The sequence below is a fragment of the Cherax quadricarinatus genome, chromosome 4 (assembly GCF_038502225.1).
Source record: "Cherax quadricarinatus isolate ZL_2023a chromosome 4, ASM3850222v1, whole genome shotgun sequence".
NCBI lineage: Eukaryota > Metazoa > Arthropoda > Malacostraca > Decapoda > Parastacidae > Cherax > Cherax quadricarinatus.
The window spans coordinates 49,434,551-49,450,439 of NC_091295.1; the positions used below are offsets into that span (position 1 = coordinate 49,434,551).

At 40.6% G+C, this 15,889-nt stretch overlaps 1 protein-coding gene across 1 annotated transcript in view; it reads left to right on the plus strand.

Annotated features, from left to right (window-relative positions):
* LOC128684535 (zinc finger protein 236) overlaps positions 1-15,889 on the plus strand; it is a 164,861-nt gene that overhangs the window by 85,529 nt on the left and 63,443 nt on the right. The window contains exon 18 of the mRNA XM_053770781.2: positions 13,418-13,557. Coding sequence (XP_053626756.1) covers positions 13,418-13,557 — 140 coding nt within the window. The remainder of the gene's footprint in view (positions 1-13,417; positions 13,558-15,889) is intronic.

Consider the following 15,889-nt stretch of genomic DNA (forward strand, 5'->3'; position numbering starts at 1 on the left):
TCTAAATCCATAAATGCAATAAAAACTTCCCTACCTTTATCTAAATACTGTTCACATATGCTTCAATGTAAACACTTGATCTACATATCCCCTACCCACTCTGAAGCCTCCTTGCTCATCCGCAATTCTACATTCTGTCTTATCTCTAATTCTTTCAATTATAACCCTACTGTATACTTTTCCTGGTATACTCAGTAAACTTATTCCTCTATAATTTTTACAATCTCTTTTGTCCCCTTTCCCTTTATATAAAGGGACTATACATGCTCTCTGCCAATCCCTAGGTACCTTCCCCTCTTTCATACATTTATTAAACAAAAGTACCAACCACTCCAACACTATATCATCCCCTGCTTTTAACATTTCTGTCATGATCCCATCAGTTCCAGCTGCTTTACCCCCTTTCATTCTACGTAATGCCTCACATACCTCCACCACACTTACATTCTGCTCTTCTTCAGTCCTAAAAGATGGTATACCTCCCTGGCCAGTGCATGAAATTACCGCCTCCCTTTCTTCCTCAACATTTAAAAGTTCCTCAAAATATTCTTGCCATCTACCTAATACCTCCCTCTCCCCATCTACTAACTCCCCTACTCTGTTTTTAACTGACAAATCCATACTTTCCCTAGGCTTTCTTAACTTGTTTAACTCACTCCAAAATTTTTTCTTATTTTCATTAAAATTTCTTGACAGTGCCTCTCCCACTCTTTCATCTGCTCTCCTTTTGCACTCTCTCACCACTCTCTTCACCTTTCTTTTACTCTCCATATACTCTGCTCTTCTTATAACACTTCTACTTTGTAAAAACCTCTCGTAAGCTACCTTTTTCTCTTTTATCACACCCTTTACTTCATCATTCCACCAATCACTCCTCTTTCCTCCTGCCCCCACTCTCCTATAACCACAAACTTCTTCCCCACATTCTAATACTGCATTTTTAAAACTATTTCAACCCTCTTCAACCCCCCCCACTACTCATCTTTGCACCAGCTCACCTTTTGCCAATAGTCGCTTATATCTCGCCCGAACTTCCTCCTCCCTTAGTTTATACACTTTCACCTCCCTCTTACTTGTTGTTGCCACCTTCCTCTTTTCCCATCTACCTCTTACCCTAACTGTAGCTACAACTAAATAATGATCCGATATATCAGTTGCCCCTCTATAAACATGTACATCCTGGAGCCTACCCATCAACCTTTTATCCACCAATACATAATCTAACAAACTACTTTCATTACGTGCTACATCATACCTTGTATATTTATTTATCCTCTTTTTTCATAAAATATGTATTACTTATTAACAAATTTCTTTCTACACATAGCTCAATTAAAGGCTCCCCATTTACATTTACCCCTGGCACCCCAAATTTACCTACTGCTCCCTCCATAACATTTTTACCCACTTTAGCATTGAAATCCCCAACCACCATTACTCTCACACTTGATTCAAAACTCCCCACGCATTCACTCAACATTTCCCAAAATCTCTCTCTCTCCTCTACACTTCTCTCTTCTCCAGGTGCATACACGCTTACTATAACCCACTTTTCACATCCAATCTTTATTTTACTCCACATAATCCTTGAATTTATACATTTGTATTCCCTCTTTTCCTGCCATAGCTTATCCTTCAACATTATTGCTACTCCTTCTTTAGCTCTAACTCTATTTGAAACCCCTGATCTAATCCCATTTATTCCTCTCCATTGAAACTCTCCCACCCCCTTCAGTTTTGTTTCACTCAAAGCCAGGACATCCAGTTTCTTCTCATTCATAACATCCACAATCATCTCTTTCTTATCATTTGCACAACATCCACGCACATTCAGACTTCCCACTTTGACATTTTTCTTCTTCTTATTCTTTTTAGTAATCTTTACAGGAAAAGGGGTTACTAGCCCATTGTTCCCGGCATTTTAGTTGACTTTTACAGCACACATGGCTTACGGAGGAAAGATTCTTATTCCACTTCCCCATGGATATAAAAGGAAAAGTAATAAGACCAAGAACTATTAAGATAAAATCAAAGAAAACTCAGATGAGTGTGTATAAATAAACGTGTACATGTATGTGTAGTGTGACCTAAGTGTAAGTAGAAGTAGCAAGACATGCCTGTAATCTTGCATATTTATGAGACAGACGAAAGACACCAGCAATCCTACCATCATGTAAAACAATTACAGGCCTCCCTGGGTGGTTGCTGTATATATGTATATGTATGTATGTATGTATGTATATATATATATATATATATATATATATATATATATATATATATATATATATATATATATATATATATATATATATATTTATATATATATATTTATATTATATGTTATATTTATATTATATGTTATGTTATGAATGAAAAGAAGTTGGATGTCCTGGCCCTAAGCGAAACAAAGCTGAAGGGGGTAGGAGAGTTTCAGTGGGGGGAAATAAATGGGATTAAATCTGGAGTATCTGAGAGAGTTAGAGCAAAGGAAGGGGTAGCAGTAATGTTAAATGATCAGTTATGGAAGGAGAAAAGAGAATATGAATGTGTAAATTCAAGAATTATGTGGATTAAAGTAAAGGTTGGATGCGAGAAGTGGGTCATAATAAGCGTGTATGCACCTGGAGAAGAGAGGAATGCAGAGGAGAGAGAGAGATTTTGGGAGATGTTAAGTGAATGTATAGGAGCCTTTGAACCAAGTGAGAGAGTAATTGTGGTAGGGGACTTGAATGCTAAAGTAGGAGAAACTTTTAGAGAGGGTGTGGTAGGTAAGTTTGGGGTGCCAGGTGTAAATGATAATGGGAGCCCTTTGATTGAACTTTGTATAGAAAGGGGTTTAGTTATAGGTAATACATATTTTAAGAAAAAGAGGATAAATAAGTATACACGATATGATGTAGGGCGAAATGACAGTAGTTTGTTGGAGTATGTATTGGTAGATAAAAGACTGTTGAGTAGACTTCAGGATGTACATGTTTATAGAGGGGCCACAGATATATCAGATCACTTTCTAGTTGTAGCTACACTGAGAGTAAAAGGTAGATGGGATACAAGGAGAATAGAAGCATCAGGGAAGAGAGAGGTGAAGGTTTATAAACTAAAAGAGGAGGCAGTTAGGGTAAGATATAAACAGCTATTGGAGGATAGATGGGCTAATGAGAGCATAGGCAATGGGGTCGAAGAGGTATGGGGTAGGTTTAAAAATGTAGTGTTAGAGTGTTCAGCAGAAGTTTGTGGTTACAGGAAAGTGGGTGCAGGAGGGAAGAGGAGCGATTGGTGGAATGATGATGTAAAGAGAGTAGTAAGGGAGAAAAAGTTAGCATATGAGAAGTTTTTACAAAGTAGAAGTGATGCAAGGAGGGAAGAGTATATGGAGAAAAAGAGAGAGGTTAAGAGAGTGGTGAAGCAATGTAAAAAGAGAGCAAATGAGAGAGTGGGTGAGATGTTATCAACAAATTTTGTTGAAAATAAGAAAAAGTTTTGGAGTGAGATTAACAAGTTAAGAAAGCCTAGAGAACAAATTGATTTGTCAGTTAAAAATAGGAGAGGAGAGTTATTAAATGGAGAGTTAGAGGTATTGGGAAGATGGAAGGAATATTTTGAGGAATTGTTAAATGTTGATGAAGATAGGGAAGCTGTGATTTCGTGTATAGGGCAAGGAGGAATAACATCTTGTAGGAGTGAGGAAGAGCCAGTTGTGAGTGTGGGGGAAGTTCGTGAGGCAGTAGGTAAAATGAAAGGGGGTAAGGCAGCCGGGATTGATGGGATAAAGATAGAAATGTTAAAAGCAGGTGGGGATATAGTTTTGGAGTGGTTGGTGCAATTATTTAATAAATGTATGGAAGAGGGTAAGGTACCTAGGGATTGGCAGAGAGCATGCATAGTTCCTTTGTATAAAGGCAAAGGGGATAAAAGAGAGTGCAAAAATTATAGGGGGATAAGTCTGTTGAGTGTACCTGGTAAAGTGTATGGTAGTTATAATTGAAAGAATTAAGAGTAAGACGGAGAATAGGATAGCAGATGAACAAGGAGGCTTTAGGAAAGGTAGGGGGTGTGTGGACCAGGTGTTTACAGTGAAACATATAAGTGAACAGTATTTAGATAAGGCTAAAGAGGTCTTTGTGGCATTTATGGATTTGGAAAAGGCGTATGACAGGGTGGATAGGGGGGCAATGTGGCAGATGTTGCAAGTGTATGGTGTAGGAGGTAGGTTACTGAAAGCAGTGAAGAGTTTTTACGAGGATAGTGAGGCTCAAGTTAGAGTATGTAGGAAAGAGGGAAATTTTTTCCCAGTAAAAGTAGGCCTTAGACAAGGATGTGTGATGTCACCGTGGTTGTTTAATATATTTATAGATGGGGTTGTAAGAGAAGTAAATGCGAGGGTCTTGGCAAGAGGCGTGGAGTTAAAAGATAAAGAATCACACACAAAGTGGGAGTTGTCACAGCTGCTCTTTGCTGATGACACTGTGCTCTTGGGAGATTCTGAAGAGAAGTTGCAGAGATTGGTGGATGAATTTGGTAGGGTGTGCAAAAGAAGAAAATTAAAGGTGAATACAGGAAAGAGTAAGGTTATGAGGATAACAAAAAGATTAGGTGATGAAAGATTGAATATCAGATTGGAGGGAGAGAGTATGGAGGAGGTGAACGTATTCAGATATTTGGGAGTGGACGTGTCAGCGGATGGGTCTATGAAAGATGAGGTGAATCATAGAATTGATGAGGGAAAAAGAGTGAGTGGTGCACTTAGGAGTCTGTGGAGACAAAGAACTTTGTCCTTGGAGGCAAAGAGGGGAATGTATGAGAGTATAGTTTTACCAACGCTCTTATATGGGTGTGAAGCGTGGGTGATGAATGTTGCAGCGAGGAGAAGGCTGGAGGCAGTGGAGATGTCATGTCTGAGGGCAATGTGTGGTGTGAATATAATGCAGAGAATTAGTAGTTTGGAAGTTAGGAGGAGGTGCGGGATTACCAAAACTGTTGTCCAGAGGGCTGAGGAAGGGTTGTTGAGGTGGTTCGGACATGTAGAGAGAATGGAGCGAAACAGAATGACTTCAAGAGTGTATCAGTCTGTAGTGGAAGGAAGGCGGGGTAGGGGTCGGCCTAGGAAGGGTTGGAGGGAGGGGGTAAAGGAGGTTTTGTGTGCGAGGGGCTTGGACTTCCAGCAGGCATGCGTGAGCGTGTTTGATAGGAGTGAATGGAGACAAATGGTTTTTAATACTTGACGTGCTGTTGGAGTGTGAGCATAGTAACATTTATGAAGGGATTCAGGGAAACCGGCAGGCCGGACTTGAGTTCTGGAGATGGGAAGTACAGTGCCTGCACTCTGAAGGAGGGGTGTTAATGTTGCAGTTTAAAAACTGTAGTGTAAAGCACCCTTCTGGCAAGACAGTGATGGAGTGAATGATGGTGAAAGTTTTTCTTTTTCGGGCCACCCTGCCTTGGTGGGAATCGGCCTGTGTGATAATAAAAAAATAAAAAAAAATAAATAGTACAATAGTACCAACACTCTTATATGGGTGTGAAGCTTGGGTGGTAAATGCAGCAGCGAGGAGACGGTTGGAGGCAGTGGAGATGTCCTGTCTAAGGGCAATGTGTGGTGTAAATATTATTCACAAAATTCGGAGTGTGGAAATTAGGAAAAGGTGTGGAGTTAATAAAAGTATTAGTCAGAGGGCAGAAGAGAGGTTGTTGAGGTGGTTTGGTCATTTAGAGAGAATGGATCAAAGTAGAATGACATGGAAAGCATATAAATCTATAGGGGAAGGAAGGCGGGGTAGGGGTCGTCCTTGAAAGGGTTGGAGAGAGGGGGTAAAGGAGGTTTTGTGAGCAAGGGGCTTGGTCTTCCAGCAAGCGTGCGTGAGCGTGTTAGATAGGAGTGAATGGAGACGAATGGTACTTGGGACCTGACGATCTGTTGGAGTGTGAGCAGGGTAATATTTAGTGAAGGGATTCAGGGAAACCAGTTATTTTCATATAGTCAGAATTGAGTCCCAGAAATGGGAAGTACAATGCCTGCACTTTAAAGGAGGAGTTTGGGATATTGGCAGTTTGGAGGGATATGTTGTGTATCTTTATACGTATATGCTTCTAAATTGTTGTATTCTGAGCACCTCTGCAAAAACAGTGATTATGTGTGAGTGTGGTGAAAGTGTTGAATGATGATGAAAGCATTTTCTTATTGGGGATTTTCTTTCTTTTTTGGGTCACCCTGCCTCGGTGGGTTACTACTGATTTGTTGAAAAAAAAAAAATAAATATATATATATATATATATATATATATATATATATATATATATATATATATATATATATATATATATATATATATATATATATATATATATACACACACACACACACACACACACACACACACACACACACACACACACACACACACACACACACACACACACACACACAGGTCCCAGGAGGGTAGTGTCAGGTCACAAGAAGTTGCGGCCAGTCATTACACCGCACAAGACTCTCTCTCACACACACACACACACACACACAAGACTAGTCCCAGAGCTAAGAGGTATGTCCTACGAGGAGAGGTTAAGGGAAATCAACCTGACGACACTGGAGGACAGGAGAGATAGGGGGGACATGATAACGACATACAAAATACTGAGAGGAATTGACAAGGTGGACAAAGACAGGATGTTCCAGAGATTGGACACAGTAACAAGGGGACACAGTTGGAAGCTGAAGACACAGATGAATCACAGGGATGTTAGGAAGTATTTCTTCAGCCAAAGAGTAGTCAGTAAGTGGAATAGTTTGGGAAGCGATGTAGTGGAGGCAGGATCCATACATAGCTTTAAGCTGAGGTATGATAAAGCTCACGGCTCAGGGAGAGTGACCTAGTAGTGATCAGTGAAGAGGCGGGGCCAGGAGCTCGGACTCGACCCCCTCAACCTCAACTAGATGAGGGTGAGTACAACTAGGTGAGTACACACATGCACACACGCACACAGGCAGTGTTACTACCGGTAGTTATTAGTAGTAAGAATACTTAGGAAGCTAGGAAGTCCTCTCTCAATGTGAACAAGGAAAACGATAATAACCAGCAACAATTAATACGTAAATCCAGAAAGGACAATAAGTGGAGAGAGTAGATAATTGGGAAAGATAAATGAGACTAAATTTGTGCCTACACGACGGATCTTTCAACCACACAACCTAACCCCCCTTACCCTCCCTCCCTCACACACAAGCACACACACACAAGGGTAGACACTCACACACACACACACACACACACAAAATTTCGGAGAATTGGGTGGTTCACAAAGAAAAGGAATCGGCCTCTCAAAGTAATTTTCAAGGCAGAATCAACCCGAACCATGATCCTGCAGGAGAAAGCACGGCTGAGAGGCAAGCAGGAGTTCCGGAGTGTGTACCTCGACTGAGACAGAACACAGGACGAAAGGAAGACAATGAAAGAGAGAGTTCAAAAACAAAAGGAGAAATGGGAGGAAATGAAAAAGGAGAGCAGAATAACCCAGGATCAAATGGAAGGACAAGCGCACCCCCCAGAAACACCTGCAGAAGGACTCCAGCCACGACACCCCCAAGGCAACTGAACAATCCAAACCAACCATCACACACCGATCCCTCTGTTTCCACCCCCTGCACCACAGTTACAGTATTAGAACAGAAGTTGAAGGTTTGGTACACAAATGCAGATGGATTAACGAATAAACATGAGGAATGGCAAGAAAGAATCAATGAGAAGTCCCCAGACATCATAGCAGTTACAGAAACAAAACTCATGGAGACAATAACAGATGCAATCTTCCCACCAGGATACCAGATCATGAGGAAAGATAGAAGGGGCAGGGGGGGAGGTGGGGTTGCTCTGCTCGTAAAAAACAGATGGAAATTCGAGAAAATGGAAGGAATAGATGAGACGGGAGAAAGAGACTACATAGCAGGTACACTTCAGTCTGGGGAACACAAAGTGGTCATTGCAGTGATGTATAATCCACCACAGAACTGCAGGAGGCCAAGAGAGGAATATGAAGAGAGCAACAGAGCAATGGTGGACACACTTGCTGAGGTGGCAAGAAGAGCTCACTCCAGCAGAGCGAAGTTGCTGGTTATGGGGGATTTCAACCACAGGGAGATTGACTGGGAAAACCTGGAGCCACATGGGGGTCCCGAAACATGGAGAGCCAGGATGTTGGACGTGGTGCTGGAAAACCTCATGCACCAACATGTTAAGGACACTACCAGAGTGAGAGGGGAGGATGAACCAGCAAGATTGGACCTTGTGTTCACCCTGGGCAGCTCAGATATTGAGGACATCAAGTATGAGAGTCCCCTAGGAGCTAGCGACCACGTGGTTCTGTGCTTTGAATACATAGTAGAGCTGCAAGTGGAGAGAATAACAGGAGTTGAATGGGAAAAGCCTGACTATAAAAGAGGGGACTACATAGGGTTGAAGAACTTCCTGCGGGAGGTCCAGTGGGACAGAGAACTGGCAGGAAAGCCAGTAAATGAAATGATGGAATATGTAACAACAAAATGCAAGGAGGCAGTGGAAAGGTTTATTTCCAAGGGCAACAGTAACAATGGGAAGACCAGAACGAGCCCCTGGTTTACCCGACGGTGTAAGGAGGCAAAAACAAAGTGCAATAGAGAATGGAAAAAGTACAGAAGGCAGAGAACACACGAAAATAGGGAGATTAGTCGCAGAGCCAGGAATGAGTACGCACAGGTAAGGAGGGAGGCCCAACGACAGTATGAAAATGACATAGCATCGAGAATCAAGACTGACCCGAAACTGTTGTATAGCCACATCAGGAGGAAGACAACAGTCAAAGACCAGGTGATCAGATTAAGGACAGAAGGTGGAGAACTCACAAGAAATGATCAGGAGGTATGTGAGGAGCTGAACAGGAGATTTAAGGAAGTTTTTACAGTAGAGACAGGAAGGGCTGTGGGAAGACAGCACAGAAGGGAACATCAAGAGGGAATATACCAACAAGTGTTGGATGACATACGAACAACTGAGGAGGAGGTGAAGAAGCTCTTAAGTGACCTTGACACCTCAAAGGCGATGGGACCGGACAACATCTCCCCATGGGTCCTTAGAGAAGGAGCAGAGATGCTGTGTGTGCCTCTAACCACAATCTTCAACACATCCCTTGAAACTGGGCAACTACCTGAGAAATGGAAGACAGCTAATGTAGTCCCCATATTTAAGAAAGGAAGCAGAAACGAGGCACTAAACTACAGACCTGTGTCTCTGACATGTATTGTGTGCAAAGTCATGGAGAAGATTATCAGGAGGAGAGTGGTCGAACACCTGGAAAGGAACAAGATTATAAATGAAAACCAGCATAGGTTCATGGAAGGCAAATCTTGTATCACAAACCTCCTGGAGTTTTATGACAAGGTAACAGAAGTAAGACACGAGAGAGAGGGGTGGGTAGATTGCGTTTTCCTAGACTGCAGGAAGGCCTTTGACACAGTTCCCCACAAGAGATTAGTGCAGAAGCTGGAGGATCAGGCGCACGTAAAAGGGAGGGCACTGCAATGGATAAGAGAATACCTGACAGGGAGGCAGCAACAAGTCATGGTACGTGAAGAGGTATCACAGTGGGCGCCTGTTACGAGCGGGGTCCCACAGGGGTCAGTTCTAGGACCAGTGCTATTTTTGATATATGTGAACGACATGATGGAAGGAATAGACTCTGAAGTGTCCCTGTTCGCAGATGATGTGAAGTTGATGAGAAGAATTAAATCGGACGAGGATGAGGCAGGACTGCAAAGAGACCTGGACAGGCTGGACATGTGGTCCAGCAACTGGCTTCTCGAATTCAATCCAGCCAAATGCAAAGTCATGAAGATTGGGGAGGGGCAAAGAAGACCGCAGACAGAGTATAGGCTAGGTGGACAAAGACTACAGACCTCACTCAGGGAGAAAGACCTTGGGGTGACCATAACACCGAGCACATCACCGGAGGCACACATCAACCAAATAACCGCTGCAGCATGTGGGCGCCTGGCAAACCTGAGAATAGCGTACCGATACCTTAATAAGGAATCGTTCAAGACACTGTACACTGTGTATGTTAGGCCCATACTGGAGTATGCAGCACCAGTCTGGAACCCACACCTGGTCAAGCACGTCAAGAAGTTAGAGAAAGTACAAAGGTTTGCAGCAAGGCTAGTCCCAGAGCTCAAGGGAATGTCGTACAAGGAAAGGTTAAGGGAAATCGGACTGACGACACTGGAGGACAGAAGGGTCAGGGGAGACATGATAACGACATACAAGATACTGCGGGGAATTGACAAGGTGGACAGAGATAGGATGTTCCAGAGAGGGGACACAGGGACAAGGGGTCACAACTGGAAGTTGAAGACTCAGACGAGTCACAGGGACGTTAGGAAGTATTTCTTCAGTCATAGAGTTGTCAGCAAGTGGAATAGCCTAGCAAGTGAAGTAGTGGAGGCAGGAACCATACATAGTTTTAAGAAGAGGTATGACAAAGCTCAGGAAACAGAGAGAGAGAGGATCCAGTAGCGATCAGTGAAGAGGCAGGGCCAGGAGCTGAGTCTCGACCCCTGCAACCACAATTAGGTGAGTACACACACACACACACACACACACACACACACACACACACACACACACACACACACACACACACACAGGAGCTCGGACTCGACCCCCGCAACCTCAACTAGGTGAGTACACACACACACACACACACACACACACACACACACATATGTATATACATACATATAAGGCAAAGATGAATTAATTAAACAATTTACTTCCACTAATCCATCTTTACCTTACATGTATGGACTAATAAAAACACACAAACCAGGTAATCCAATCAGACCAGTTATTAGCTCCATAGGATCAGTTTCGTATAAATTACCCAAATGGCTTGTTGACATTTTGAGCCCTATTGTTGGTAAAATTTCATACTTCAATGTTAAAAACAACTTAGATTTAGTTGATAAATTAAGCTCTTTGACTGACTTAAATGATTTTAACATGGTTAGTTTTGATGTTACTTCCTTGTTTATGAAAGTTCCTGTTGATGATTTATTAAGTTTCTTATCTGAAGAACTCGTTAATTATGATTTACCATTGCCAGTTCCTACCATCATTAAACTTACTAAACTTTGCATTGTTGATGCAAAATTTGTATTTAATGATAAACCTTGGTATGGCAATGGGAAATCCTCTTTCACCTGTTCTTAGTAATCTATACATGGAATTTTTTGAAACAAGAGTGCTTAACACAATTCTCCCTAATAGAGCAAAATGGTTCAGATATGTCGATGATATTTTATGTCTTATGCCCAAGAATGTAGATATACACCATTTCCTTGGCAAATTAAATAGCTTAGCCCATTCTATAAACTTTACTGTTGAGTTTGAGGAAAATAACTCATTGCCTTTTCTAGATGTTTTAATTATTAAGAGTAATAATGAATTCAAATTTAAAATTTACAGAAAACCTACAAATAACTGTTCCTATGTCCACTATTATTCTTCACATCAAGATAAAGTTAAACTGTCTGTTTTCTCATCAATGTTTTTGAGAGCTTTACGTATTTGTAGTCCAGAGTTCATAGATGAAGAAATATCCAAAATTTATGAAATAGCCAATGATCTGAAATGCCCGAAAAATGTAATTGATAAATCATTTAAAATTGCTAGAAATACTTTTTACAACCCAAAAAGGGACAACCAACCTTATTCAACTAAAAATATGTTGGTTCTCCCTTACCATGAAAACTTGGTTGATATGCCTTCTCTTCTTAAGAATTTTAATATTAAAGTTGTATTTAAAAATTTTGATACAGTAAAAAAACTTTTGATAAAGAATTCCCCCCAAAATGCTGACGGATGTGTGTATAAGATTCCTTGTAAAATTTGCGATAAAGTTTATTACGGTCAAACTGGTAAAAGTCTCGAACTTTGATTAAAACAACATAAATATAGCATTAGAACTGGACAAGATTCCAATGCTCTATTTATTCATGTGAGAGACTTTAACCATCCAGTTGATTTTCAAAAAGTTGAGAAAGTTGTATCAAGCAAGTCCATGGTTGACAGAAATATAATTGAATCTTGTTTCATAAAAAGCAGTTTTGAAAATACTGTAATATGAATATTTCCTTAGGTTTGTTTAAATTAGATTCATTTATAATTAATAAAATTTGGTTAGAGTGTAATAATACATTGGACAAATAATAAACCTTATTTCTTGGGTAGAATGATTTGTTGGTGGGTTGTCGTGAGGACCTGTCTAGTTGGACCAGCGAACCTACTGCAGTGTTCCTCTTTTCTTATGAGTCCAGCATTGTCCCGCGTCAGGTGTTTCTTTGTTGTGGGAGTTGACTGTGAGGTGCAGTCTAAGCCCTTTAATTGCCTTCCTTTGATGTATTACTTTCATAGTTCCTTGACAATGTGAGTAGTCACGAAAGCGCTTGGAATTTCACTACTCTTTTACAGTGGTTGTTTTGCATATTTTAAAATCACCTGTTTACTGTGATCTTATTGCATATATACATATATATACACAAACAATTGCAGACAAGCAATCTTAACTATGCAAGACAAGCCATGGGGGAGGGTGGAAATCTTTAGCTGAAGTACTTTCACACTTCTCAGTGTGTCATCAGGAGCTATGCAATGTTGCAAGGCTGCAACTGAAGGAGTGAGGGGAAGTTTTCTCAGAATAGCACAGTGCAGGTCTATCACCTGCTGCTGGCTCTCTCAGAATGTGGGCCAGTGCTCAGTGTCACACCCATCACTACCACTGCCTCTATCCTCCCATATGGGGCAAGAGGGTTTTGAGAAGTCAGGTATTATGAAATTAGAAGATATAATAGTCCAACCCCCCCAAGCTTTTTCTAACCGTTTAGAACAGGTCTATGACTTGAGAAAATACATTTCTTAGTGGATATTATATATATGGATTGCTATTATTCTGTGTAACCATTTTAATTAATAAAAGAATGGAAATGAATGTGCTCTTTGTCCATTTAAATGTCCTGTTCTTGGGTACTCGAATGTTCTCAGGGGTACTGAGAACATTCAAGTACCTCAGAATGGGGATGTTGTGGTTTGGATGGTCATCTGAACTGTGATGTCGGTGCCCTTCTGGCAAGACAGTGATTGAATGAGTGACAGTGTTTTCTCCTTCGTTTGGTCACTTTACCTTGGTGGGAGATGGTTGGATTGTTAAAAAAAAAGCAGTCTGATTATGAAATTGTTAAAAATAACAACAAACAAGTAAACAGTAACATGTTAATAATAATGTCAAGAACTTTTTGTGTTTAAAGTACTAAAACCAATGAGATCTAGTGCTTTTAACATCATACAAATCAATCGACTGCTTTAATATTTATATCTTTCGTTCTTTCTTAAAGTGTTCCAAGTGTTACCGAGCATTTTCTGTCAAGTCGACACTGGTGGCTCACATGAAGACTCACTTGGCTGTGAAGGAGCATACGTGTAAACAGTGCAACAAGAAATTTGCTACAACTACCTCTCTCAGAGTCCATTCATGGTATGCAATCTCTGTCTTGCACTTATCTTATTTAAGACACTGCAGAATGGATAAACATTTTATTTGACTAAAAAATAATCAGCACTTCATCAGTTATCTCTTTCTCATGTTTTGTTAAATGATTCATTATGTACTTTCATAAATTTTTACATTTTGTTTTAGATTTTTATCACTAAATTTCTGATGCAATTGGCATTTTGTATTTTATATTTGCCTGTGTTCATGCTTTCTGGGTTACACAGCAGTACCTTCTAATGTTTCATGATATGATGATCTATTTTAGGCTTGAAATACCAGTTACACCCTTACTAAATGAATATACAGTATACTGTATGTTAAATTCAGTATTCTAGATAAGTTGTTGCAAACTAAATTTAATTTATTTTTTCCTAACAAACTGCTTCCTCTCTTCTATTTGCCATTTTATGTATTGTTTGCTTGAAAACAAATTTTCATATGCAAACCATATTTATTGCTTAATGAAGTTAAATATTTTATGAGAGTGTGAAGTATTGGTTTTTATATAGTGTAATGAGGAGGCTGGAGTTAGTGGAGATGGTCTGGTTGAGGGTAATGTGCAGTGTGAATATTATGCAGATAGTTGAGAACTTGGAGATTAGAAGGTATGGGGTTTCCATGAATATAATTCACAGGGCTGGAAGAGGGTTGTTGAAGTGGTTTGGACATTTAGAGAGGTTGGAGGGGTTTACAGATTTGTGGTAGAGGGAAGGAGAGGTAGAGTTCATCCCAGGAAGGATTAGAGAGAAGGGGTAAAGAAGGTTTATAGTGCTAGGGGCTTGAACATCCAATATACTTGTATGAGCAGGTTAGATTGGAATACCCAGTAAATGGAGGCAAGTGGTTTTCATGCCTCGACATGCTGGAGTGTGAACAGTGCAATGTTTATGAAAGGATTCAGGGAACTGGTTATCAGGATTTGATTCCTGAAGGTGGGAAGTGCAGTTCGTGTACTCTTTATAAAGGAATTCAGAGGGCCATCTGAACTGTGACTTTAGAATGCTTCTGACAAGTCAACAATTGATGAATGATGGTGATTGCATTTCAGCTTTTTGGGGGGATGATATGCCCAGTGTGGTAAAAAATTTAGCTAAACCATTGTGGTTTATTTGTGATAATTGTGATAATTAGTTATGACAGGAAAAGAGGGACTATAAATGTATTAATTCAAGGATTATGTGGAGTAAAATAAAGGTTGGATGTGAAAAGTGGGTTATAGTAAGCGTATATGCACCTGGAGAAGAGAGAAGTGTAGAGGAGAGAGATTTGGGGAAATGTTGAGTGAATGCATGGGGAGTTTTGAACCAAGTGTGAGAGTAATGGTGGCTGGGGATTTCAGTGCTAAAGTGGGAAAAAATGTTGTGGAGGGAGTAGTAGGTAAATTTGGGGTGCCAGGGGTAAATGAAAATGGGGAGCCTTTAATTGAGCTATGTGTAGAAAGAGGTTTGGTAATAAGTAATACATATTTTATGAAGAAGAGGATAAATAAATATACAAGGTATGATATAGCACGTAATCAAAGTAGTTTGTTAGATTATGTATTGGTGGATAAAAGGTTGATGGGTAGGCTCCAGGATGTACACGTTTATAAAGGAGCAACTGATATATTGGATCATTATTTAGTTGTAGCTACAGTTAGAGTAAGAGGTAGATGGGAAAAGAGGAAAATGGCAACAACAAGCAAGAGGGAGGTGAAAGTGTATAAACTAAGGGAGGAGGAAGTTCGGGTGAGATATAAGCAACTATTGGCAGAAAGGTGGGCTGGTGCAAGTATGAGTAGTGGGGGAGGATTGAAGAGGGTTGGAATAGTTTTAAAAATGCAGTAATAGAATGTGGGGCAGAAGTTTGTGGTTATAGGAGGGTGGGTGTAGGAGGAAAGAGGAGTAATTGGTGGAATGATGAAGTAAAGGGTGTGATAAAAGAGAAAAAGTTAGCTTATGAGAGGTTTCTATAAAGCAGAAGTGTTATAAGAAGAGTAGAGTATTTTTTTTTTTTTTTTATCACACTGGCCGATTCCCACCAAGGCAGGGTGGCCCGAAAAAGAAAAACTTTCACCATCATTCACTCCATCAGTCTTGCCAGAAGGGTGCTTTACACTACAGTTTTTAAACTGCAACATTAACACCCCTCCTTCAGAGTGCAGGCACTGTACTTCCCATCTCCAGGACTCAAGTCCGGCCTGCCGGTTTCCCTGAACCCCTTCATAAATGTTACTTTGCTCACACTCCAACAGCACGTCAAGTATTAAAAACCATTTGTCTCCATTCACCCCTATCAAACACGCTCACGCATGCCTGCTGGAAGTCCAAGCCCC